The 26,888-nt window shown below is 42.1% G+C and overlaps 2 protein-coding genes across 4 annotated transcripts in view; both read left to right on the plus strand.

Annotated features, from left to right (window-relative positions):
- Positions 1-10,479, plus strand: part of LOC135704762 (zinc finger FYVE domain-containing protein 1-like) — a 29,547-nt gene extending 19,068 nt beyond the window's left edge. Inside the window, exons 3-6 of one of the 2 annotated variants that reach the window (XM_065226262.1) lie at positions 8,871-9,069; positions 9,131-9,341; positions 9,457-9,600; positions 9,658-10,479. In XM_065226262.1, coding sequence (XP_065082334.1) covers positions 8,871-9,069; positions 9,131-9,341; positions 9,457-9,600; positions 9,658-10,061 — 958 coding nt within the window. In that variant the 3' untranslated portion in view covers positions 10,062-10,479. The remainder of the gene's footprint in view (positions 1-8,870; positions 9,070-9,130; positions 9,342-9,456; positions 9,601-9,657) is intronic. The other variant, XM_065226263.1, reaches the window with a different exon arrangement.
- An 11,453-nt stretch (positions 10,480-21,932) lies between these two features.
- Lrpprc2 (Leucine-rich pentatricopeptide repeat containing 2) lies at positions 21,933-25,180 on the plus strand. Of its 2 annotated transcripts, none has more exons than XM_065226258.1 (2): positions 21,933-22,193; positions 22,247-25,180. In XM_065226258.1, exons 1-2 carry the CDS (start codon positions 21,992-21,994, stop codon positions 25,144-25,146), a joined length of 3,102 nt encoding a protein of 1,033 aa, XP_065082330.1. In that variant the 5' UTR covers positions 21,933-21,991; the 3' UTR covers positions 25,147-25,180. The 2 variants fall into 2 exon arrangements, with proteins under 2 accessions (XP_065082330.1, XP_065082331.1); XM_065226259.1 differs by having other exon boundaries at positions 21,933-22,187.
- Positions 25,181-26,888: the final 1,708 nt, after the last annotated feature.

Genomic DNA, 26,888 nt, shown 5'->3' on the forward strand with positions numbered 1-26,888 from the left:
TTGTACTGTGGTGGAAAGTCAATCTCGGTTTATTGTTTATTGTTGTTTTACATCAACAGGCTGGATGAAGCCCCAATGATGTTAACCTTATCAACTATGGTAAAAAGAAAAATACATTCAAGCATGGTAATTACATAAAAAAACATTAAAAAACATATATCTTATAGTCAGTTACTCCTGCCAGCGAAAAACAGAAGACAACTTTCGACGAAGCGCATCACGGGAGAGATGAAAGTCGAAAACAGATGCAACTCTGTTGAATGTTCTCTGCAGTCCGCAAATCGCTCCATAATTTCTGCGACGTAGAGGCAGTCTTAGCATAAGGTTATTACGAAGCGGTCGGGGTTGAACATTTAGGTCAATTTGCCTCAGGGTAGCCTCGCAATCTGTCCTTCCTTGCAGGATATCGGCCACGGTTAGGGCTCTGCTGGTGTCTCTTCTAGTCCGGAGAAGTTCTAGGTCGATAAGTTGACAACGGCTTTCGTAACTGGGTAATCGAAACGGATCATTCCAAGGCAATCTACGCAACGCAAAACGAAGAAAGCGACGTTGAACAGATTCAATTCTCTCGGCACCGTTGTTGTAGTTTGGGTTCCAAACCGCTGAACAATACTCAAGCGTCGATCGAACAAGCGAACAATAGAGAGATTTTAGACAGTAGATATCAGTGAAGTTTTTAGCTATCCTAAAAATGAACCCTAAAGTTCTTGACGCCTTATCAACAACATGTGCAATGTGTTGCTTGAATGAAAGCTGCGAATCCAAGATGTTGGCCACAACAACGAAATAAAACTCAGTTTTTTAGCGAAAATTGTGACCGCGTCGTTTAAAAGTTCACATACGAATGAAAAAAGCTTCTTCTCTACAAGCAGCCACGATATTAGTGTAGACTTCTCGACTGCTACGGCAAGTCCAGTGATGCCGGTGGGATGAGGGGTGAGCCGATGTACGTTGTATCTCCAACACTCCTCCTCAACGTATCGGCTGTTCTATGCTGACGACAAACCCAGAGATTCACTATGATTCACCAACTTCAATATGCCGAGCGGTTTCGTGAATAAGTCCGCTGTATTCCGCTCCGACGGGCAATACTGCATCTTCACATCTCCACGATCGCAAACATCCTTCACGAAGAACTGACGTGTCTCTATATGCTTGGATCTCTTCGACGTCCGACCAGCACTTACAAAGGAAATACACCCCTGATTGTCTTCATTTATGATGGTGGCACTGTTCTGTCCTTCGTCGAAATCCCGTAGTAACTGCCGAAGCCACACCGCTTCCTGGCACGCTTCGCTGAGTGCAATATATTCAGCTTCCATTGATGATAATGAAACGCATGTTTGCTTGCGACTGCACCAAGTAATTGCACCACCGCCATACAGAAAAACGTAACCAGTCGTAGACTTGCGTGTTGTTGAATCACCCGCCCAGTCAGCATCAGCAAAACCCAGCAAGCGGTGATTATTTCCATCAAAAGTCAACTTTGAACTGCTCGTTGTGTGCAGGTACTTCAGAACTCTTTTGGCTGCTGACCAGTCCGCTTGTGTAGGAGAACTTACTTTCTGTCCGAGGATCGACATACTCACAGCGATGTCCGGCCGGCTGTTCACGGAAACATAGAGAAGAGCCCTCCACCAAACTTCGGTAATCACTGTCGCCTTCAAGAGGTTTGCTGCTTCCTGCATCCTTCGCGAATCCCGGATCCATCGGCGTCTTCACTGGTTTCGAGTCTGAAAGGCCATACTTTCCAGCAAGGTTCTCAATATAACCCTTGAGGCTAATTGAGTACCCTCCATTTTCAACAGCTATCTCCATTCCCAGGAAATTGCGAAGATCTCCCAGCTCGGTTATCTCGAAGTGCTTCTTCAGCTCACGGTGAACTCCTTCAATATGCTTTCCATCTTCACAGGCGACAAGAATGTCATCGACGTAAATCAAGACATAAATCCGCTTTCCGTCAACGAATTTAAAGTACAGACAGGGGTCTGCTCATCCTTGCTGGAATCCTGCTTGAACTAAAACCTCGTGAATACGTTTGTTCCAGCAACGCGCTGACTGCTTCAAACCGTATACACTCTTTCGCAAGCGGCATACTAATTTCTCCTTTCCTGCAGGTACGAAACCGGGTGGCTGACGCATATGAATTTCCTCCTTCAAATTGCCGTATAGATAGGCCGTCTTCACATCCAGGTGTTTGAGTGACATGTTGCGATGAGCGGCTACAGCCAGAAGCGTACGAAGTGTTGCTTGTCTTGCAACGGGTGCAAAGGCTTCATCGTAGTCGTAGCCGTAACGTTGGCTAAATCCCTGCGCCACTAATCTCGCCTTGTATTTAACAACCTCCCCAGAAGCGTTCCGTTTAAGCTTAAATACCCACCTGCAACCAACGACCTTCTTCTTCTCTGGCGGCTCGACCAACTCCCAGATCCGGTTTGCATGGTGCGAACTAATTTCACTGTTCATTGCTTCCATCCACAGATCTTTGTCCCATCTCGTCATAGCGTCCTCAAAACTTGCTGGCTCGACTTCATCCGACTTGGCCAGTTTCGTTTCATAGCAAAAACGCGCCGGTGGAATTCCTTTGTTGTTTCGAGATGATCGTCGTGGGAATCCCACGAAATCCTCCTCCTCACTTGACGCACCGTCATATGATGATTCTACGTCCTCCACGATGTCATTTCCCGCAAGATCCAACATGGACTGCTCCTCCTGAGAAAGGTTCCGTTCCTGAATCCTGTTCCCTTCATCCAAGCTTACTTCCATTCCAGAGGGTTTTGTTCGTGACTCCCGAACCAACTCGTTAGCAACGTCAGTGTCGCAAAACTTAGCTAGGATGATTTGGTTCTTGGAACCTTTTAGTTACCTCTCCTATTCTTCCGCGAATATTCTTCTGGGTAACGGGATTCGCCTTGAGAGCTCCTTCGATTTTTGTCATAATGTCGTAAATCCCTGGTATTTCGACTAACAATGGAAGTTCACCTTCTGTCACCATTTTGATGCAGGAGGTCATGTAGAAGTTGTAGTCAATGTGCATACCAACTCTCGGCATATTTTTTTTTCGCGCAGGCATGAATCCTCCGCTTCATCATCGGGGTCCAAACCACCCACCAAATTCTGAAATATTTTCCCGGTGCAGGTCTTTGATATGTCTTTTAAGATTGCTTTTTGATGTCGTTTTCAACATCCTGCTGCATAATTTACATTTCGCTTTTGGCGTTTCTAAGCTTTCGAACTGGTTTAAAATCTTGCTGACTTCTTCCTCTGTAAATTTCCGTTTAGACAAAGACGTATTCCTTCAACATCCTTATACATGTAATATTCACATCATGCTAAAATTGTTTTAGATCTTAAACAGTTCTATAAGTTTAAATTTTTTTGTGCAGTACATCAACGCCGTTCGAAAAGTTGCACACACCGTTCGTAAGTTTTGACAATGGAAAAACCTACACGAAGCGTTTTCTACGTAGACACGAAGCGTTCGTTTCTCCCATTCGCTCGGTCCGTTTGCACTCGTTCAACACATAGTTCGGTTACGTTCGCAACACGAGAACCGAACGGAGGGTGTGCAACTGTCATTTTTTGTTTCGGTTTATAGGTGCTGAACGAAGAGGTAGTGCATCACAACCGAACGCAGGGTGCTCGTTCGTTGCTCGCTTTCGTTCCAGGTGACATCACTGGCTGACAGTTGTCTTGATGTTGAACCGCAGCCAACATAGCCTTCCCATGTTCCTTTAGTTGGTATAAACTTGCCTTTCGTTCTCCAACAGCGATGACATCACCATTTTTGACCACTTTGCACCCAACTTTGTTGAAAATAATAACACAACCTTCATCCGCCATTCTACTGACCGAAAGCAGATTTCCCTTAAGAGATGGCACATGCAGAACTCCTTTGACCAGAATCTTCCGAGGATTTCCTTCTCCATCGACAGTAGTCAACCGTGCATCGCCAGATCCGCTCCATGAAACCTTACTTCCATCCGCCAGCGTAATCGACGCACCAACACTTGACACCGTTGTCTTGAAATTCGAAATATCGCTCGCCATATGGGACGTGGCTCCCGAATCCAGATACCACGTAGTACCGCCACTCTGACTTCCACTGATAAAACAAAATTCTTCGCTTTCTTCGTCTTCTTTCACCAGCTTCGCCTTATGGTATTTTTCCTTCCGCTCCTTCTCCTTACGATCTTCCGCCAGCTTCCAGCAATCCTTACGAAAATGCCCTTCCATCTTACAATAATGGCACGTTTTCTTCGTTTCCGGCTTTCCAGAAAATTTTCCGCCGTCCACTTTCAAAGCTTTGTTTTGATGAGCTGCAAGTTCGTTCCGCCTCCTCCACTCATCCAAGAGCTTTCCTTTGACGTACTCCAAATCCAACTCATCGTCCTTTCTGCTTTCCAGTGTGACAATTAAGCCATCGTAAGACTGTGGCAAACTGGACAATAATATTGCCGCCGGCCAGATTCCGTTCAATGATTCACCCATCGCCTCTAAACGTTGTGATAACTCCATCACGCGTGCAATGTGATCCGCCATGTTTCCACCTTCCTCAAGCTGCAAGCGTAGCAGCTGCCGCAGCACATGAATTTTGTTCACCAATGACGACTGGTGGTGAAAACTTTCCAAAGCTTTCATTACGTGCGTAAGCTGACTATTTTCCAATGCAAGTCCGATTATTGCACGAGCTTTTCCATCCTTTGCCAGCCAGACGGCATCCGGACGATCCGGCTTCTGGCAAGAAACCATCTCGTGCAACTCCTCCTTGATCAAAATCATCTCCATGCGAAAACGCCACGTAGCATAGTTGGCGTCACCCAACTTTTCCACTACGAATTTTGCGTCCGCCATCTTGAATGTTCTTTTCTCGCGCTAGCACATTTTTTTTTCTGGTAAAAACACTATTTCAGACGGATACTGTTCAATCAAGCACTTTCACTACTTTCGCGTCGCGGATACCGTTCTGGGCCCATAACCTGTTGGCCACAACAACGAAATAAAACTCAGTTTTTTAGCGAAAAACTATAGCATTAGTTTTATTGTGACCGCGTCGTTTAAAAGTTCACATACGAATGAAAAAAGCTTCTTCTCTACAAGCAGCCACGATATTAGTGTAGACTTCTCGACTGCTACGGCAAGTCCAGTGATGCCGGTGGGATGAGGGGTGAGCCGATGTACGTTGTATCTCCAACACAAGATCACACCCAAGTCTTTCACCTGATTCACGCGTTCGATTGACGAGCCAAACAGGTCATATAGCTAAATATTATCGGTTGTTGTTTTCGTGAGAACGTAATAGCGGAGCATTTGACTGGGTTCACTACCATTCTGTTTAACCTGCACCAACTAGCGAATACATTCAGCTGACGTTGAAGAAAGTGACAGTCAGCAATGGAGCACAGATTCGTAGGAAGATTTTGAGGTCATCTGCATATGATAACCGAGGAGCTTCGATGACCAGATGCACGTCGTTGAAGTACAGTATAAAAATTAACGGTCCCATGTGGCTTCCCTGAGGTATACCTGATGTGGCTAAGAAGCTAGCTGATCTGCAATATCCTATGGCAACCTTTAGTTGCCGACCGGTAAGATATGATCGAAACCAACTCAGAAGATTACCGCATACACCGAGTCTGCCGAGTTTAGCAATCGCAATAGCATGGTTCAACTTGTCGAATGCTGCGGATAGGTCTGAATAAATAACGTCCGTTTGAACCCGATCCGACATGCTTTCGGTTATATACGATGTGAGACACAGCAGATTGGTGGTTGTAGAGCGGTCGACAATAAACCCATGTTGATCAGCACTCAAATACTGCTTGCAATGGGACAGCAACGGTTCCATAATCACTAGCTCGAATAGCTTCGAAACGGCACTTAACGATGTAATTCCTCGATAGTTATCCACAGCTCGTTTCCTTCCTTTTTTTGTGGACGGGAAACATGTGCGCAAACATTCGGAACAGGCGAAGAAGCTGAATTAACAAGCTAGCAATATGTCTCTTCAAAAATACAGATGGAACTCCATCAGGTCCAGGATTGAAGGATGACTTGAGCAGAGTCGCGGCCTTAGAAATCATTTCTGCATTAACATCAATTGCACCCAGCGTTTGATCGTTTACTGGAACGTTCCTGGCAGCCAGGTTAATATGGTCGTCAGTTAGTATCTCATTAGTGAATACACTGGCAAACTTTTCGGAAAAAAGGTGGCATATATCCTGAACAGTGGCAGCAACTTCTCCGTTGAATTCCATAGACGATTGGAGGCCGGATTCCCTGCGTTGCTCGTTCACGTAGTTCCAAAAGGATTTCGGGTGTAGCTTAAGTTTGCGCCTCGTTGGAAACTTGAAAATTATTCACGACTGACTCGCTGGAACATGTGATTCAGCCTCACGGTATTGGCGTTCCTCGACGAAGGTGCTTCCGTTAGTGAAAATGCAACCAACAAGCTTGCTGCTGCATAGTGTCCGCACGGTTGGAAACTTGATGCTGCCACGTCAAATACTAGACTGCCAGGAACTTGCCGCACAATACAAACACGTGCGGGGGCTGCCAATCGAGTCGTACGACGGGCATCCGGAACTGCTTATCGGACTGAAATACATTCATTCATTTGCTCAGATAGATACGAAGGTTGCTGCACCTGTGGAACCGATTGCGGTTCGATGCAAACTCGGATGGATGGTATACGGACCAAGACCATCCCGACAGAAATCAGAACAGGAGAAACGCGCACGAGAAATACTTGAACGGACTACCGAACGAATCGACGACCGCTTCGAAACTGGGTTACCGTGGAAGACATAGCATCATGCGAAACATAAAGCGACTAGAGAAGAAGCCGGAGCTGCATAAGAAAGTCTGCAAACAAATCGACGATAACTTTGACAGTGTCGGTACAGTAGCAGAGGAAGTCAAGTCAGGGCAGGATTTACACGTGGTACACCGGAAAACAAGCTTCGGCGGAACTGAGCGTCCAACTTGCCAGATTCCCAAGAGTCTGAAAGCTACAACAAGGAGTGAGCTCTAGGAGTAATCTGGGAGTTGTTGGCGTACCTTTTCGAGGAGAAACGACCTGCGAAAAGATCTATTCCAAGCGGCATCACTCACGGCAAAATAAACATTCAAGATCGGAGGCGTTGCAACTGCAATTGGGATCAGGACATCGATGTCAAGTGCTAGAAGCTGTGGATGCGGTGGACCAGTCTGTTACCGGAGATAGAAGTCATCGGAATTCCGCACTGCTATCTTGGTGATGCTAAGCGCGCTGAAATCGATTCGCTGGAAGTAATCTTTATCGATGCCAGCGAACACGCTTTCGGATGCGTGGTGTTTGTGCAACCGGTCGTCAACGGAAATGTTCCTATATAGCGATGGGGCAAGATTCCAGGGACCAACGGTCCTATATCAGCTGGAGGATCAGTCGCCATCGGAGAAGTCGACGTTCGAAGAAGCCGACGAGGAGACCGGAGGTGTTGTGCTCAGTGGCTTTTCCTTAACCTCAATCTACCTGTGCACCAGCTCTCAAAACATAAACAATTATCAAAATATTGCTTGCAATTGATAGATATCGAGTAAACTAGAAGATTAAGTTTATTTTTCAACCGATTCGTGTATGAATATGGCATTAAATCTGGTTTTTAAAAATTGATGCACAGGTAAAAAGTGAGATTACGGGACGCCACTGTGTGCTGTTCCACGATGTGATCGACGTCGAGGCAAGTTCTTGGTGGACAATATTGTTGCGGATGACGGCTGGCGTTATGAACTTCATCGTCATCGGCACAGAGGAACAGTTTTTCGGACGAAATGAGAGCGGTGATCAACCAATGAACGGAATGGTTTGACAAGGGCTGAAACAGGGCGACTTGGTGTTCGTTGACGGGAAAAATTGGAAATGTTGGAGACGAGGTATTATTGAAGTGGTGAACAAGGAATTGGGTGGACGAATACGACCGGCAGATGTGAGAACTGCTAATGGAAAGTGTGATGAATCTAGCGGTGTTGGATATGCTAAAAGGAAGTTTTCAAAGGAAACCACTTTATTTGTAGGTAAATTAATTATTAATCAAATTTGTAAGTTAATAGAAATAAATGTTTACAGTTTGAGCGCACCATTACTTCACTGTCACGTGCCGCGCAGTGTAGGCCTATATGATTTTTCTGTACCTTATATAAACTACAACTGAATTTCAACCAAGTTTGCTAAACCTGTACGAATTTCCTATAACTCATAGAATGTACCATGAGCATCTACAATGTTCCCTAATTTTTACTTCTAGAAAATTCTCTCAACTTCTTCGAAGCTCCAAGTTCTCTGAATTCAACCAAAATCTCAGAACATTCATGACCTTTTCCAAACTCCAGCAAAGACCCTGATCCTTGTCTACGAATTTTCCTAAACATTTGAGTGAAACAAAATTCCCAATACTTCCAGTATGTTCCCAAATCAAACTCTGAAGTTCTAAGAAGTTCACTGAACTTTTACGATACTCCGTTAACTTCTACGAAATTTCGTGAAAATTTTGGCTGAACTTCAATGAAGTTCTCTAAACTAAAATAAAAGAGAATTTGTTGCAAATACCGTCATGGAATGTGATGAGGGCATCGTAAAAGTGAAAAAGACAGGGGCGCCGCAAAATTGAGAGTACCCCACCTAATAAAAAATCCCGAGTGGTCATGGCTATAGTTAAGAATTCAGTCAGAACACCCCAGAAGAAACGAGAAGAACTGCTGAAAGACCTATGAATCTATGATAAATAATCCAGGCCGTAACCAAAGATTGTGTATACCTATAACTTGCATGCTAATGCTAAACTGGGTGCTAAACTCTGTTGTAGCAAAGTTTTCCATCTTCCGCCATCCAGGACCGAAATCGTGCATGTATGGAACGACGGTGGTCTGGCGGTCTGCGGTCCCACCCATTCGGCTCAGCTGGTGCTGGACGGGGTTGCGTACCTTACCGATGCTTTCGCCAGCGTTGGAGCCCAACCGACAAAGACGCTCAAATCCTGGGTAACGGACAAGATACGACCGGCCTATTGGCGACCGGATAGTGAGATTATCGTAAGCCATTAATTCCTGCCCATTTCCGTGCACGGGGAGATTAACCATTTGTTGTTTGTAGCACTGTAAGGGTTGCACCGTCAATTTCGAACGACTGGACCTCAAAAAGCATCACTGCCGTAGCTGCGGAGAGGGATTCTGCAGTAGCTGTTCGAAGCACCGGATGCCCGTGATGAGCCGAGGCTGGGACAATCCGGTTCGGGTGTGCAATGGCTGCCGCGAAGAACTACTGAGGGCACAGAGGATCAATGGTGATACGAACGGCATTCAAGGTAGGTCCTTCATATACTCGACTTAGACTAACTTTGACAAAAAAATTCCTTTCGTTCCAAACAATCGTAATCAACCTATTGGCTCGGTACAAAATTAAAACTGATGATTCAACAGCCGTTGAAAGTGAAACTGAACAAGATCTGACGTCTTCTACAGGCAACAATAACCCCGGCGATGGGGACGTTCTGGCCCGAAAGTACGGCGAAGTTGTCATCAACACGTTGAGCAACCTGGGTGCGGTGCTAGAGTATCCAAAAGGTAACCCGATACATGCGAAACCTTCAAATCTAATAACCTGTTAAAATCTTCCAACAGACCTCATCAAAGACTCTGCCAGGCCCTCGTACTGGGTCCCGGACGCCGAAGCTCCACGGTGCCACATTTGTGAGTTGGTTTTCGGTACTCCGGAGGAAATCAACTCTACGACACCCTTGGTTCGGGCCGGCTCCACAGTCAATGGGAAGCTCGTCCTCCGTCACCGCTCGTCGTCGGGATCGGATGGCGGGGACAGCGGTGCTGCCAATTTGACCGTTGCAACGGTATCGCCCTCGCATTCACATAACAATTCCTATCTGGTTATCGATCGGCGGCGGCACCACTGCCGAGCGTGTGGCAATGCCGTCTGTGCGGCCTGCTCCGAACATCGGCGGCCCGTGCCGATACGGGGCTGGCTCAGCGACGTTCGCGTGTGCAACGGATGCTTTTCCAGTGCAGATTGAATGGGTGGCGTTTGCGGTTTTTCGTTTGTGTCGTTTCTGGAGGATTGCGATTCGGAATGAGAGAAGGAACTCGATTGTGATAGTTGATTATGACGTTCTTATTATTGCTTGTTCTTTATTTTTGTATAACGTAAAATGCTCGTAGCTAGCACAAATTCTAGAGGAAAAGATCATGCGATTTGGTGAAACTTTGAGAGACTGGACGTTTTTGGTTCTTCCTTACTAATTCTAATATGAGTGTTGATTGGCTTACAGCACGACAACAATTATTATTTGAAGCATGGAAATCTAAATGAACGCAAATCTTTGATATTATGGTGAGAAAAACATGAATATAGGCATTGTAAGACGCAAAAGAAGGATATGTATCTTTCCAATTAGAGCATGCAGTAAAGAAACAAAAGTATCGTTGAATATAAAATAAATATACCTAATATTTCCGTATAATAAAATGATTTCTTTACATTTTTAAAATGCGGTTCTTTCTGTTAGGGTTGATTTCTTCACGTGCGCTTAAACCTTATGCCAGGTTTACCTACATATTTGAGTAAACCTGGTTTAAGATTTAAGCTGAGGTGATAGACAGTCCACGGTTCGATTTTGATGACAGTCTTCCCTATGGAAGCATGTGCTTGAGATGGAAACAACTTACAGGATTACAAAGGAGACCGCGGTTTTCATCAAGTTCAAGTCGCAACAAGGCATGAAGGACGCATATCTGAATAACTCCGTATGATCTCCCACCGGAGATAAATACATTAAAGCTGCTGCTGGGGGGATCCCAAAGCCAATAAAAGCGTGCCATTGCAAGAAATCTGTGCGTTTATCTCTTGAACGGACCGTCAACAGAGCAACTCTATCAAGCGGAAAATCAAAATAGAGCATTCTTCAGGGAAAAAAGTTCGGAATTCGAAATCGCCCGTGTATTTCGATGTTAAATTGGGAGAATAATATACTTCATCCATTTAAATCGATTAATTAATTCAAGGGATAGCACCAGGTATTCCAGGCAAAAATTTCAACAGAGTTTTGGGAAAAATTCTAAGAAAGTTTGGCTAGAATGACAAGTCAATTGTGTGAGTTCAGGGTAGAACTTTCTGTTAGTTCTGTGGAAAGATCCATGACGATTGTGATGAGAATTCTTTCCAGATCAATTTCATATGAATATTCTAAATAAGTTCTGAGATTGTTATGATGAGAACTCCAAGTCAATTTCGAACGTATTGAGTTCTGAATAAAATCGAAAAATAATCCTAGATAGAGTTGGAATTAGGGCTTATCAGCTTTTGTAAACAATGACTTCTCTCGATGATTTCTAGAAAGTCAAGGATCGCACACGCAAATCAACATCACCATCGGGTAGGGTAAAAAATCACCGAGAAAAGTCATTGTTTATAAAGGCTGTCACGCCCTAATTCCAGCTCTAGCTAGAATTGAGAATTTCCAGGACAAATCTCGGGACAAATAACAAAACAAAATTGATTTCAGACTCGACGTCCTTGCATCAAACTTTTGAATTTGACTTGATCCGATCGAGTGGCGATTTTCTTTTCTTTAGATGATGACGTTGAAGTTTTGAGGACGATAACGATCAACTACACACAAAAAATAATCGTTAATAAATTCAAAAAAACCATTGGTAAAATTAAAAGTTAGCGTTGGTTCTTTTTGGTAAAAGTAATTAGCATTCAAAACTAAAGTCCCCTAACTGTCAATTCAAAAGTAGCTCTCTTTCTACTTTTAAAAGTTCAAGACCAACAATTGGAATGGCGTTAACTCCATTTTGTAAACAAACCTTGTGAGGTAATTTTCTTGCGAACCGAAGTCCGCTAACGCAAACCAACAAAACGAACAGGTAGGGGAAATTCACTCAAACGACTCTTCAGGATTATCCCATTTTTACCAAAACCTCTCATAAAATTTTCAACGTGCACAAAATTTCAATCCATCCTATCTATTCTTTCTATTCCCAACTTATCCTTTCTGCATGCACACAAATTGTCAAGCAAGCCATGCAGTTTCTCGAAGTTTTCAGGTCGACCGCGAAGCACTCTGCCATTAGGTTTTGCACCGTCGGGGTTAACCTCAATCTGATGACAGTTCAGTGGTACTGTTTACGTGGACTTAGTCGTTTTTTTCTTGGGTAGATTTTCTCGATAATTTTTCAGACTGCAGTGAGATGTAAACCACACTTCTGCATTGTCCACGATCAACATCCTTTCACCACGCTGTTCCTCGACAATTTTCAAGTTAAAATTCGGAAATTTTAGAATTTGTTTTTTCGAAAAAACGACTAAGTGCTTGTAAACAGTACCACTGAACTGTCAAAAAGGTTCAGCCGATTAACACTGAGTTCATTTGTGACGTCACGCTGCAGAACCTAATACTCACTGTCATTTTTCAACAATCTCCACAACAAACACCATGTATGTCAGCTGACTATATTGACGAGTGCACGGATGGATTTGAGTTCACTCACTCGACAAAAAGTGACACAACAGCGGGGCCCTGTTTACTAAAAATGAAAATGTTTTTGAAAATCCCAAGTAATTACTAGACTGAAAAAATACATCCAAATGAGTGTCGTTCCCCCTGCCTCTACCCGATTGTGTACAAGGTTTGTTTACAAAATGAAGTTAAGGCCATTTCAATTGTTGGTCTTGAGTTGAAACTTTCAAATCGAATTGTAGAACTGTCAAACTGAAAACCTGCACGCTGGGTCAACATCTGGGGAGGGACGTGCTGTCAAATCAGCCTACTGATCATTCTTGTATGAAACTGGTTCCAAACGTAAACAAACACTGTAGGTTTCTTATGGCTTGTTTACGTTTGGAACCAGTTATGCGAGGTAGGTGACGATTGTTCGTATTTGACTGACACCTCCCCCCCCCCCCCGTTGGTCAACATATGGCCATGATAAACAAACATAGAACATCATGTTATTTTAAAACAGCCACGACAAGATTGTTCACTGAAATCGTGGAATCAGAAGACGGAGACTCGGAAGATACTCTCAGCGATTCAAGTAGCTATGCTTATCTGAACATCCTGGATTTCAGAAGTTTCTCTGACGATGACAATGATGCTTTCCCAGGATTCGTTTAATCAGCATCATAATAAACCAGCACGCTATTGATGAATCTACGCGAAACTGCACCAGTGCATGCGACACCTAGGTTTGAAATCCAAAACCAAAAAAGTGATGATGTACTAAAAAATATTCCATACGATATTCCAGCTAGCAAAACGTCATTATCATTTTCACATCATTTCCATCTGCTGGCCGACCGTAACGTAGATTCATCAATAGTAAATTTGATAACATTCATAGTCAACTTTACTGAATTCATAGTAGATTTAACAGTAATAAGCGTGGTTAAATTGAGAATAAATCAGTTCCAACATTTCAAGAGCAAATTTTCATTATGTCGTAAGTAACATTCGCACCGATCCGAGAAAAATAAAGTTTTGTTTTGATGACCGAAAAGTTATTCCTATTTCCAATTAAACACATATAATCTCATAGTGATAGCAATGTTTAACATATTTAGCCGGGTTTTAATCATACAAAGGCAAATCGCTAGCTTTCATGCTAAGAAATACTGGTTTTTGAGTCAAAAGTTATTATACGTCGTTTGGTGGCCCCTATTGTTACTTAAGTCAAAGTGTATTTACCAGGATATTCGGGAGAATTATCAATTACGTCTCCTTACGTGCTTAGGACCACCGAAATCATCTTAGCAACAAACAGTTCGATTTATTCACTTTAATAATGAGAAAGCGAAACGACGAAAGTACACTTTTCACGGGTTTCTCAGTGCTGTTACTTAAGGCAAACGGCATCTCCATAGAAATCGGGTGACTTAAGTAACATCGAAAACTATTTTGATCGGAAGGTGATTACGTCAAAAAGCAATTCGACTGGTAAATAAATTTAAAAATGGGATGTGATCCTATATTCGGACAGTATATAGTGTAATAGTAGGAGCATCGATTGACACTGATAGCTCGACTTTGTTTACCTTTGTTACATTCGACGTAATGAAAATTTGCTCTTGATTTCAAAGGGGCGTAATTGCTTTTGTAAACAAGGCAAGACAGCTTTTGATCATGAGTAAAATCGGAGTTAATTTTGAGTAACTCTGAGTAACTCGCGTTGCGCAACATAAAATACACATAGCAACCGATACTGTCAAGCAAAGCAAGCAACAACATTTTGAACGGTGCGCTTGCAATCCCTAATAAAAAAGTACCATACCCGAACTTTAACCCAAATGGTAGAACCATTCTACAAATGGTTTGGATGATACCCTGAACACGTCGTTAAGAAAAATAACCATACACATTTTATTAGGGATGCTTTACTGGGAAGATCTTTCAGCAATGAAAGGGAAATTGCACGTGTATGAAAGGAACTACAAGCTGCCCCCTCAAAATCGATGGAAGATTTTTATGGTGACCTTACGGAACAGTCAGAGCTGTCTTGATTTACTGCCATGCCGATGACGTTCTATTACAGGGGGATTTTGTACAATCTCTAGGAGGGTTCCAGTCAATCGCAAAGGGGATTTATGACAGTCTCAGTAGAGATTCCGAACAAGCCTAGGGGGAATTTCAGACAATCCCAGTTCGGTTTCCCAACAATATCAAAGGTAACTTCGGAAAAACCAAAGAAGGAATATGAACTATCCCAGGGAGGATTCCGGACAATCACAGGAAGAATTTCACTTAATATTGAGGGGGATTAATGACTGTCCAGGGGGGATTCCAAATAATCCAGTCAATCCTAAGGTAGATTCTAGACAATCCCAGTATGAAAACATGGTATGTGGTGGTTCCTACATCTTTTCGACGATCGCTCATTGACAAACTACATATGAGTTTCAGAATAGAATCAACTATGAAGTTGGCCAGAATTAACCTATTTTGACCTGGGATGAACAGTTAAACAAAAGACCCTATTCAACAATGCTCCTTTTGTTCTAAATATCGATCAACACAACAACACCAGACGAGGAAAATTCAACCTGTTCCTGTTCAACCTTTTTCAACTCTTGTCTATTGATGTCTTTTTGCAGGAGTATCAGGGAAAACAACGAACGCTTCTGGAGAGAGTTGACCCTAACTCTGACATTTTCCAGCTAAATATTCTCGAAGATTTAAATCCCTCTTCCTTAATGAATGCTGGTAAATAAATGTTGCTTATCACGATAGACCGTAATTATTAATGATGAGTTTCCTTATTCCAGGCATGTAGTGCAACAGAATATGAAACCTCTTTGACCGATTTTGTGAGATTGATTATTAATTTTCATGAGCTAAATTAATCTTCTGAAAACATTTGGCCAAATTCTTACTTCCTTAGTCTTGAAATCACACCATCTAGTGTTTCCTGCCCGGGCAATTTACCAGAATTATCATTTCACGATTCCCAGTAAACTAGTTTGACTTCCCGAGAAGCAGTTTTTTTTTTGTACGAAAACCATGTTAAACATATTTTATTTTAAAAATGACCACACAGCTTTTGGGGAAAATTGATAGCAATTTCCGGTGAAAGTTTGACGAATCTTTAGTGCGAAGTCAGGAAAGCTTCCTGGCGAAGAATCTTCCAAACGAAACCGGTAGACGCTTCTGACACAATCTGTGAGAAATTCCCGGGTGAAGTTAGAAGAGACTTCCATGCAAATTTAGGCAGCCGGATAAAACTTTCAGAATAATTCAGAAAAGTTTTCCGTGGGAAGTCCGGATGAAATGGGAAATAGTTTCCACTTCTAGCGGTAGGACTTCTGATTGTAATCTGATACTGTTGGAATGAAAAGATGATGAAACTTCCGTTGAACAAATGACGAAATTTGCATTTGCAGATTCTTCTAGGGCAAGTTTTAAAAATCATAAGAATCCTTCCGAAGAAGCTGGTCGAAATCTTCAACGGGGAAGTTGGAAGAAACTTCCAGAAATTGTCGGAAACATCTTCCGGGGGAAATCCTGACGAAGTTCAAGTTTTAATAAATAACTATCGAAAATATTTCCCGATTCCCGGGAAGAGTCTTCAGCTATTTTAAGATTCCCGGATAGTTAGAAATGGCTGAAATATGGAAACACTAACACCACCACAACATTAAGAACTTCAAAGACATTACACTTTAGCCAGCCATCCTAGTAAGCGAAAGAGACCTAAACATCCCCTGGCCTGGACAAGAGCCATCTAACTTGGATCTTTTAATGAATGAAAACTAAATCTTGAAATCAAAACATTCTGTCAGACGCGGATTGTTTGAACATTATTTGATGAAAAATATTAGACTATTTTGTTTGTTTTTGAGTAAATATGAGTAACTCAAATTTACTCACTGCAAATATATTAACTCTGAGTACAGTTGTCTTACCCCTAGGCTTTAGCCGTCGATTTCTCACAAATAAAAGCTCGCCCCTCCAAATTAACAATGCTGGCTAGTAGAGGAAACATTCCTCTACCTGTTGGTGTCATTATTTTTCATGAGTAAGCTTTTATTCGCGAGAAATCGACGGCTAAAGCCATTGTTTACAAATGCCATTACGCCCCTTTGAAATGTTGGAACTGAAATGTTTTCTACAAAATAGTATTCCTAAAGGCCCAAACGCAATGTGGGCGGAAGCGGAACGGAAACGGAAAGTTTGACAGTTGTCACAAATGACATCAAGATGCCTAACCGAAGTCGATTTGATTCTAACTAGTTTTCAATCCGACAAGTAGGCTTACTCAGATCGGGCTTTTCCGCTGCCGCTGCCGTTCCGCATCCGCTGTCATTGCGTTTGGGCCTTAACTATGGTCCTTGTTTCAGTTTTCCTGCCCTTATTTTTCGCCAATCTTATAAGATAGTATAGATAGACTATAGTAAAAGTTTAGTAAAAATTAAGTTAAAGATAAAATCAAGTTAAGTTAAAAGTTTTGTTAAAGTTAATGGTATGTTAAAGTTAAGTAAAAATTATGATAAAGTTAAATTAAAACTGTGTTAAAGATAAGTTATACTTAAAGCTTGAATTAAAGTTATATTAAGTAAATAAGAAAGTTTAGTTGAACTTAAGTTAAAGATATATTAAAGTTAAGTTAAAGTATAGTAAACGTTATATTAAAGTTATTTCCAATGAACTTCAGGGAAATCTCTTGGAGATTCATATACACAGCAAAAAAAATGTAATATCGATCAATGTAATTCAAGCTGATGTATGAAATAATGATGTAATAGCAAAAAGCATATACAATATCACATCAATGGATGTTATTTTGTTCGCAAAATCGATGTACATCGTACAACGTTATATTACACAACCGATGGATTTACCTGGTTGCAGCAGTTTGGATGTAATATTCAACAACTTTTTTTTCTGTATATCTTCTTGGATTCTTTGAAAGTTTTTGGGTGTTCTTGGAACTCCTTGAAACTTGACACTTCTTGGAAGTTCTTGTTAAGTTAAAATTAAGTCAACATAAAGTTAAATTTTAGTTAACGTTAAGTTAAAGTTATGTTTAGTTAAAGTTACAGCTAAGTTAATTAGTTAAAGATATAATCAAGTTAAGTTCAAATTGAGTCAACGTTTAGTTATCGAGAAATAATCCGACACCTGGCGTTCAGTTTCTTCCTGCGCCAATCTATAAGCGTTGTGTCGCCGACACGTCTGTTTCTTTCTTGCGTACATGTCGTTTCTGCCTCGGTTTCTGCTACGATAGCCTGCGCCTGAAATAAAATCCTGCTTACCAAGTCCAGATCGTCGTCATTGGAATCCGAAAAACACAGTGAATAGTTCGAGGAATAGTTATCTATTTTGTTTTGTCCAAATCGAAAACTGATGACGTACAGATGGTTTCGTTGCCAAAATATTCATTACCGATACGGAATGGGACAACTTGTTTGGTACCCGCTATAGCAACGACCGGTGTTAAGAAGAGTGTCTATACTAAAATGAGAGTACAGTGCGTAGTTAGCCATAGCCGGTCGAACTCCAGACGAAACTAGAACCGCACTACCGTTCATACTGGCGACAACGCTCTGATGAGACAACGAAACCTTACCTCCAAGCTCCTCCCCTGATAGTATCCTTCGACAATGTACCTCTCTAACCTCGAGTAAGCCGCGAGTATTCGGCCCAACTCCTACTAGGCATAGAATTAAGTGATTTTTTTTACAATCAATGAACAATGAACTATCGGCTCCGTAAAGCTAACGCGATTGAGCCTTCCAAATAAACCGCCTAATTAAGCCACTCAGCCGCTCATATTCCAATCACCGACAAACCGACATGAATGACCGTAGCAAAAATAATAAAATTTCTGACCAAAGCCCACTACTGACATCTGGCTCCGTGTTCGCGGGAAATATTTAGCTAAGCCATGAACCCGCATGCAAAAGTTATGAATTGGCTCGTGTCTGATCTATTCTGGACAAATTATTTTTATCTAGATCAAAAAATCCTATGGTTTTGCCAGTTCGGATCACTGCACATTTAAATCAGTCGTTTACGATTTTCGGACATAAGTCAGAATTAAGTGTCATGTCGTTATTATGCTGACTGCATTCACCTTTATTCAGAAATATTGTAAAGCAATGCAGTGAAATCTAATAACGGAGCTAGAGAACATTTATTAGACGTCTAATAAAGCATGTTATTAAATCAATTGAAAACAGTCGAATTAAAGTGTCAATGTATGTACAAATTACACTTATTCAGTTTGTTATTAGATCAAACTTCTGGCGTTGAATTGGGAAGACACTTAACGCTTATAATAAGTAAATTAATCAAATCAGAGCAAACAGTGGAATAAATGTGCATCTATCGATCTCAATGAGCTTCGGCACAATCGGTGTTGATGTTGGCTCGCTTGCAACTTTCTTTACAAAAAAAAGTGTTTGCGAAAGAAATTGATCGAAAGTGTACCAAAATTCTTCTGAACGTGTTTCGCAGTTGGGTTTGATGAAATTCGTGAATTCACGGTTTATGTTCAGTGAAAATTCCGTACCACAAAATTGCTCACCGAGTTCCCTTTTTTTGCCGTTAGACGACGACGGACATGCGAGAGAAAAATAAGCATCGGGAATGTGCTCCCGGATGTATTGATTTGGTGAGTACGTTCCAGTTGAAGATTGTTCTTATACATATCTCGATTGCATTTTCGAGGGGACGTCCGGAGAGCTTTGAGATTTAGGCGTTGTTGCTTTTGCGGGCAGACGAGTTGGTCGCCGGTAAGGCCAGTAAGTGCTGCCAGCAGATGAATCAAGAGGTATTCGAAACAAAATTGGTAAGAAATGTCCATTCAAATCGATTTAATACAGTTGAACAAATTTCAAAACTATATACGTGCCAGATTTGGAAATAATATTTTTTGAATCTGGAAGTGTGTTTATGATACCATTATCCATTTGATAAAGGTAGAGTGAATATGCGGGGCTTATTGCAAGTAAAAGTGACCTCGGAGTGGTCGTGAATTACCAGGCATTCTGAAATGGGTCACTGGAGCTGCAATAGAGCTAACACCTTCTAACTCCCGGACTAAACCTGCTTTAATTAAAGGATAATAAAAAGCAGTTTTCTTCCATAATAACACTGCCGGACAGTGGGGGTTAGATTGTACACACACACACACACATCTATCGATCTCAATGAGCTTTTTCAGCACATAATTCGACAACTCGTTTTATTCAGCATTGTACACTGTTTTATAGCATTTCTCGATGAACATTTCAAATGGTCCTATCTGCTTTGATCGATTCTCTTAATCGACTTTCTCTTTTCATAAACACTGCTATGCAAACAGATTTCGCGCTAATTCTACCCTACCACATAGTTTGATAAAGGAGGCTCTTATTTAGCGTCCAACACGTCAAATACAATAGGGAAAGGTTTTGCAGCTAAGTTATTGACGAAAGAGAAAGTCGTTGAAGATAATCGATCAATGCAAATAGGAACTTTTGAAATGTTTATGTAGATTTATTCAATATATATGCTTTTTTGCGACTCTGAATTGTTTGTACCACCCCAAAATGTTTTTTTAGAAGAATTTAGAGGAGAACTTCAAGATAATTTTGAGGTTCTGAATTGCATGGGAATTCTAAGGAGAATTAAACTTAATTTCAACAAGAATTGCGGACAAAGTTGTTTTGTTGTTTATTTATTGTTCAAAATTTTGATAATATAGAATTGATCAGCCAGCCAGCCACACCAAAAAGCCTGGGCCGTTGGTCCCCGGTATATGAGTTGATGGGTCGATAGGTAGGGTCAAGGTATTGGAGCTACCTCCCTGGCGTCGGAAGAATTGGTACTCAGTACACAAAACAAGATTGACGGAAAACAAAAATCAAGGAAAAAACATAGAATTGATTGTAAACCGTATGTGGTGACAATTTGATCATAAAACGCTGTACAGACTGGAGAGTTATAACAACAATCAATACGAAACTAACGATTTTAAATTGGCTCACCACTTTAGTAGCCTATTGGTCCCAAGCAAACGATTAACGTACCCTATTGTAGTCGAAATTCTAGTACTACGCAATGTTTGTTTTGATTCGCTATGAAAGTTTGGCAGATAAAATGAGGGGTTATTGGTTTTTCCTATGTTTCGAGGGGTGAATCGATTAGCTTGGGACCGAAGAGAGTACCAGAGCTGAGCCAAAAAGTTGAGCCCGTTATTTCGGGACCTTCTAGTCTTAGAGTTACCTCTATGGTTATAACATGTTATAACGGTTGTCAAATAATTGCAACACAGAAACCACCATCAAGATAGCGCTATAACATGTTATAACTCTGTAGTTTGTACTATAAAACAGCAAAAAAGGTTATCTTCCATTTAATTCCACTTAATTAATTTTGGTATCCATGACAGATACGTATTTCGACTACAATGTGAAGTCTTCATCAGTGTCATTCCCACTAAAGAACTTATCAAAATCTAACCCCTTAAGTACTGATCATCATTTTATTTAAGCATGATGGCTACCAAGCCTTTGGGAGTTGTATAGATTTTTCTCCTTTAGTTTACTTTGGTTTTTATTAGTTAGGTAGGTTCCGATTCAACACATTGTAGTTTCATTTTTATACCTGTGATCTTGACTTTTTTACCTATGGGATGAGTACTTAAGGGGTTTAGATTTTGAAAAGTTCTTTAGTGGGAATGAAACTGATGAAGACTGCACATTGTAGTCGAAAAACGTATCTGTCATGGATACCAAAATTAATTAAGTGGAATTAAATGGGAGATTACCTTTTTTGCTGTTTTATTTAAGCATTCCGCTAACAACCCAATTTCATTACTTCGTCAACACGACAATTTGATCATTTGACCAATACAATACAATTTCAATAGGGTTAATTCTCAACAAAAGAATGAAATCAGTGCCAACATTTCAAAGGGGCGTAATTGCTTTTGTAAACAATGACTTTAGCCGTCAATTTCTCGCGAATGAAATCTTACCTCTCCAAAATGACAACGCTAACTGGTAGAGGAAACATTTATCTACCTGCTGGTGTCATTAATTTTCATGAGTGAGTTTTTATTCACGAGAAATCGACGGCTAAAGCCATTGTTTACAAATGCAATTACGCCCCTTTGAAATGTTGGCACTGAAATGAATGTATTTTATTGTAATTTTATAGTTATTTTTATCCGGGCTGTTGTATCGCCGTCCGATCTCTTCTCCCCCCGCTGATGAATTCCTGTTATTCTGGCAACATTGTTTGTGTTGACTTGGGTCCAAATTTTGGCCGATGAGGCAAAGAAGTATCACTGTCAAAATTCCGCCGGGTGCGGGCACGCGAACTGTAATCAAAACAAAACGGTGCACACTCCGTGCCGTGCTCATGTAACATTTTTTTTCTGTACGGTCGCGTCGTCGTACAATTTTTTCCATAATAAATAAGTGGATTTTTCGGGAAAAGTTAACAGATTCCGTGAAACGATGAACATAGTTCGAAGCCTCCTCCAGGTGCAGCATCGTTTGGTGTTGTGTCGAAGTGCCGTCATCCGAATGCGATCGACTTTTCCTCCTTCGCTACGGCCGATGCCCAGTCAGCTGTTTACGCGGAACGATTCATCGCCGTCGAAGTGGGGTTCCTGCTCGTTTGCCTCGCAAGCTAAACCCCGGTTCAAGAAAGGTAGGTGTTTTAACATATTTTAGTAAGAAGATAACACAATTCATCAAATGTTTTTCCAGCGAAAACAACAATCAATCCGCTAGATGAGTTGAAGGCTGACGTGCTCGCCTACCGGCGAGTTCACCTTGATCGATTGAACCAGATCCTGGCAAAGCCGGAAGACATCCCGGCGGAATCGTACGATTTTCTGCTCAGCTGTTGTGGAAAATTGCTGCTGGATCATCCGGTGGAAGCTCGGATGAAACTTTTCAGGAATCTTTGGTTCATGGCCAATCGTGGAGATGAGACAGTCCCGTTGGATCGATGGAAGACATGGTTGCGGGTTTACCGTGAAAATGCGGTGGATTTCGATGGAGGGGTGGAGCAGTTTTTGGCGGGGGTTAAGGTTGAGAAGGACCAGGAGTTCTATGAGCTGCTTTTGGGGGTGGTTTGCGAACGAGGGGACGTGCCCAAGATGTGGGAAGTAATGGAGATGTTCAAGGTGCAAGGATTGGGGTCGAATGTGGGAATTGCGGCCGCTTTGGTGCGGGGGCATTCAAAGGCAGGTGACCTGGAAGCGATGAGGACTGTTCTGGATACGATGAGTGCTGGAAATATCGAACCGGATGAGGGAGTCTACGGTGAGCTGGTTGTTGGATGGATGAGGAACAATCAGATGGAGAAGGCACTGCAATTGATTTCGGAGAAGGGGAGTTTGCTGAAGGAGAATCACGTTGCGGAGGCATTGAAGGAAGCACTGGTGAGGGATCACAAGGAAGCTATCAAGCTGTTGGTGAGATTGTTTCCGGTAGATGTGATTCAGGATTCGAGTATAGATCCAGTTATTCGGAACATTTGCTCGGACCTCTTCCGCGAGGGTAAGTTTGAATCGGTAAGAGCATTGCTAAACGAGCTTCCAGTGCCAAAGTTTAATCTGAATGAAAACTACGACAGCTACGCAGTTTCACTTATATTTGAAATGGTCAAAGCCAATGCTCCGTTGGAGGAACTTGTCCTGTTGGTGGATTTACTCATCAAAACGGAAAGAAACACGCGGGCTTTGCATGTGGCATGCGAATGTGCGGCCAAACATTGCATCGACATCTATCCGGAGCTGCTGGGAATGTTGAAGGAGCAGGAGGATTTGCGGCCGCACTACTTTTGGCCGTTGATTGTTCATAATTTCACCAAACACGGTGAAGCCGGAGTGTTGGACGTTCTCAAGCTTATGAAACGGTACAGAACCGAGATTGACGTGGAGACGATTTCGGTTTTCGTTCTTCCAAAGCTGGCAATCTCGCTAAAGGACGTGCGAACTTTGCTGAAGCAATTCGAAGACCGTGGGGTCAAGATGTCCGTTCTGATGACTCCGTTAGTTTCTCATTTGCTTTATCAGAACCGCTTCGATGATGCGATCAAGGTCGCCAAGCTGTACTCGTCCAAGGTGGACACAGAAGCACTGATCTATCCGTTGGTATTGCAAATGACGGTTAACAAAACGGCACAACATTTCAACACTATGTCGGAAGTCGTTCGTCAGCTTAAGGACAAGGCTCAGAATCCGAAGCACGATCTAGCCGGTCAGCTGCTGATGGAACTGATCAGCAACAAGAAGACCAAGCATGATGCTTCCACCATAAAGTCACTGCTGGAGCAGTTTTCAACGTTCGAGATTCGAATCAGCCGAATGAGTGCCAATGTACTGAAGAATCACTTCTCGATGGCCAAGCAAATTAATGCAGCTCTCGATAAGCTGATAAACTCCCTAGTAGAAGATAAGCTTACGATCCCTTCGAGGGAAATGTTCGACTCGATGATCGTGCATCCGAGAGACATGAGCTACGAAGAGCTGGAATGTCATCTGGGTGAGTTGGAGGAGAAGAAACTCAATTCTCGGGGAGTCCTTCGGCGGCTACTGCAGGTTTGCGTTCGTGAAAATCGTCTGGATCGTGCCTTGGAAATCAAGCAAAAGTGTGACGAATCCAAAGTCGAACTAAGCTCCGGTATGCTTGCTTCCGTTTTTGACCTACACATCAAGCGCAAGAATGTAGACGAAGCCGGAAAAACCCTGGAGCAGATCAAAACCATGTTCCCAGGATTTCTGCTGGACGAACACAAGGTGATTGATTTTGCTGCACTCCTAGCGGAAAAAGGCTTCCCCTCAAACGCTCAGAAGGTCATCAAACAGCGAGCATCCTCCGGACAACTCCGGCCCGGAAACTCCAACAAAAACATCTGGAACCTATTGACCAACACGGCCCAATGGGCTGCCGAAAACGACTACAAATCGGACAAAAACCACACCAGCGAAATGCTGAAATTCCTAGTCGACCTGGGCTACTGCACCTTTGACAACGCTCTTCTCGGTCCGGTCATACGTGAGTACCTTCTTAAAAACCAAACCCGCAACGCCGTTACCGAATACCGAAGAATAGCTACCGAGAAACGCCGAACTCCTCTTCAGTTGGAAATCTTCACCACCCTGGTCCGTTTAACCAATGCAACCGATCCGGAAATTTCCCCCGAAGAAGCGAAAGCCCTGCTGGGTGAAGTTATCCAGATCGGTTCCAAGATTCACGGATCGGTTAACACGAACAACACACTGATTGTGGCCCTGGCGGAAGCCGGCACCGAAGCACAACTCCGTCGGATCCTTATAAATCCGGAAACGCGCGTGAACCACGAGTACATCTTGACGCAGTGCGAGTTTCTGGTGAATTCCGGCAAGCTGGACGTGGTTCTACGCTTGGCCAAGTGTTCCCGGGGACTGGCAAACGTGCGGGAAGCGGACTTCCTGGCGGTGATTATGAAACAGTACGTCAGGGATAATAACTGCGAGGCGGCGGTGGAACTGTTCAATCGACTGCAGGCCGAGGACGGCGATTTCAAGATTAGTGGGGACTTTGCGAGGAAGTTGATCGATTTGCTCGAAGTGAACAACTACGAGGTCCCGAATGCGGTGCGGTTGTATGCCAAGTAGGGCGGGGGACGGTTTGAGAGGTAAGGTTGTTAAAATGTATGCATTGTTAGATGAATAAAAGTTGACAAAATGTTTTGAGATAGTTGCCCTAATATGTCGATGAATGCCGAATGACCGTGGGACCGTTCTGAAAAAAGGCGGTCAAAACCCCAGGTGTTTTCGACGAAGTTTCCATGTGCTTTGGTCAGAGTGCGTATAGAAGGCATCGTTGTGCCAATTTGGTCGTGGTACATTTCGAGAGATTTCGAGTATGAGAGAGTGATTGCAGTTTGCTCAATAGTGCCTGAGTAAAATCGAAGACAACATATCAAGAAGACTGGCAACTCTTCCATTTTCTCATACGAACGCCATGAGACAGATACAATCGCGTCTTCTGCCGCTGAAAGGTAAATGCTTCGAACGAATTTGATAGCAAAGATTACATCCTCAGAAGAAAGGTGCAAGTACTTTCGATGATTAGCCGTAGTTGTTACAGTGAAGCTATACAACCATATTTTCAATTTGTTTCCGGGGTGTGTTTTCCTTACATACATTTGACTTATTTGAATTTTATGTGTCGGCAATAGGATTATGATATGGGACGGGAATATGGGTTATAATATTAAGTTTACGTAATACCCAGTACAGACTATGGCTTATATCATGTAATATAGGCAGTCTTGCAATGAGCACTCATACATCTAGTTTTCACTGGAAATCCTATGTATGAGTGCTCATTGCAAGACAGCCTATCCAGTATTTTACGATCGCTTAGGAGGAACATAAGATTTGAAGTTTGGGTTGTGTCGTTTGACGTGTAAACGATCAAATGTGAACGTTTACACGTCAAACGACACAACCCAAACGTCAAATCATATGTTCCCTATATGTTGAGTACCCCTTGGAAATTTCACTTAAATTTGACAGATGGAAAATTTCAAATAAACCTGCTATTCTACCAGAGTCATTTCTGACAGACCTGGAATCAATTTTGACAAACACCTTCTCGAAAATTGGACGATCAACAACAGAGGAATTTTCCATCATTATAATTTATTTTCGAAGCGTCAAATTTCAGTGAAAATTCACCAAAATTCGTCTCTTCATAAATTCAGGCTCTTAAACGACAAACGAAGTGACAGACAGAGCGGCTCGAAAACTTTGGTGACGAACCTGCTATTGCAATTTTTCAGTGTACCATATGGCAACACTACACACTAAGATTTTGTTTTCGTAAACTTTACCGAAATCAGAACAGCTGAACGTTCGGTAAAACTTCGACCTTCATTTTAAAGGCTATTGAATTTGAAAATAATTTCAAACATGTTCAACCTTGTTTAAATGATCAAATCTTTTCATTTTAGTAGAGATTTAGTTTCAAAGTAGCTAAAAAGCAATTGAAATGAATTGCATAAATTTTACCGAACAGTTCAGCTGTTCAGATTTCGGTAAAAATTACCGAAATCGGCATTAATTTCTAAGAGTGTACTACTGGATTGTACTAGCATTTTCACAAAATGTACTAGAATGTTTTTATTCTATCTCTTTCACTCTACTCAAAACTGAAATGCATAAAAAAAATGACAAAATGATAAACTCTTTGCACCAAGGGGTGAGACAGTTTACTCTGAGTTGCTTATTTTGCAGCGAGTAACTAGCGAGTAATTCAATGTACCTCAATATTTAATCCACGTTCATCGATTTTTTCTCTGCTTACACCGTTTACTCCCTTTAAGAATATGCGTCTCATATTAGACGTAAGT

Source organism: Ochlerotatus camptorhynchus, unplaced genomic scaffold (assembly GCF_037179485.1).
Source record: "Ochlerotatus camptorhynchus isolate MF236.1 unplaced genomic scaffold, CSIRO-AGI_Acam_v1.1 ptg000247l, whole genome shotgun sequence".
NCBI classification, from domain to species: Eukaryota; Metazoa; Arthropoda; class Insecta; order Diptera; family Culicidae; genus Ochlerotatus; species Ochlerotatus camptorhynchus.

Coding starts and splice junctions, on each gene's coding strand:
- Lrpprc2 (XM_065226258.1), top strand. CDS start 21,992: ATGAACATAGTTCGAAGCCTCCTCCAGGTGCAGCATCGTTTGGTGTTG. Junction 22,194..22,246: donor CCGGTTCAAGAAAGGTAGGT/GTTTTAACATAT, acceptor ATGTTTTTCCAG/CGAAAACAACAATCAATCCG.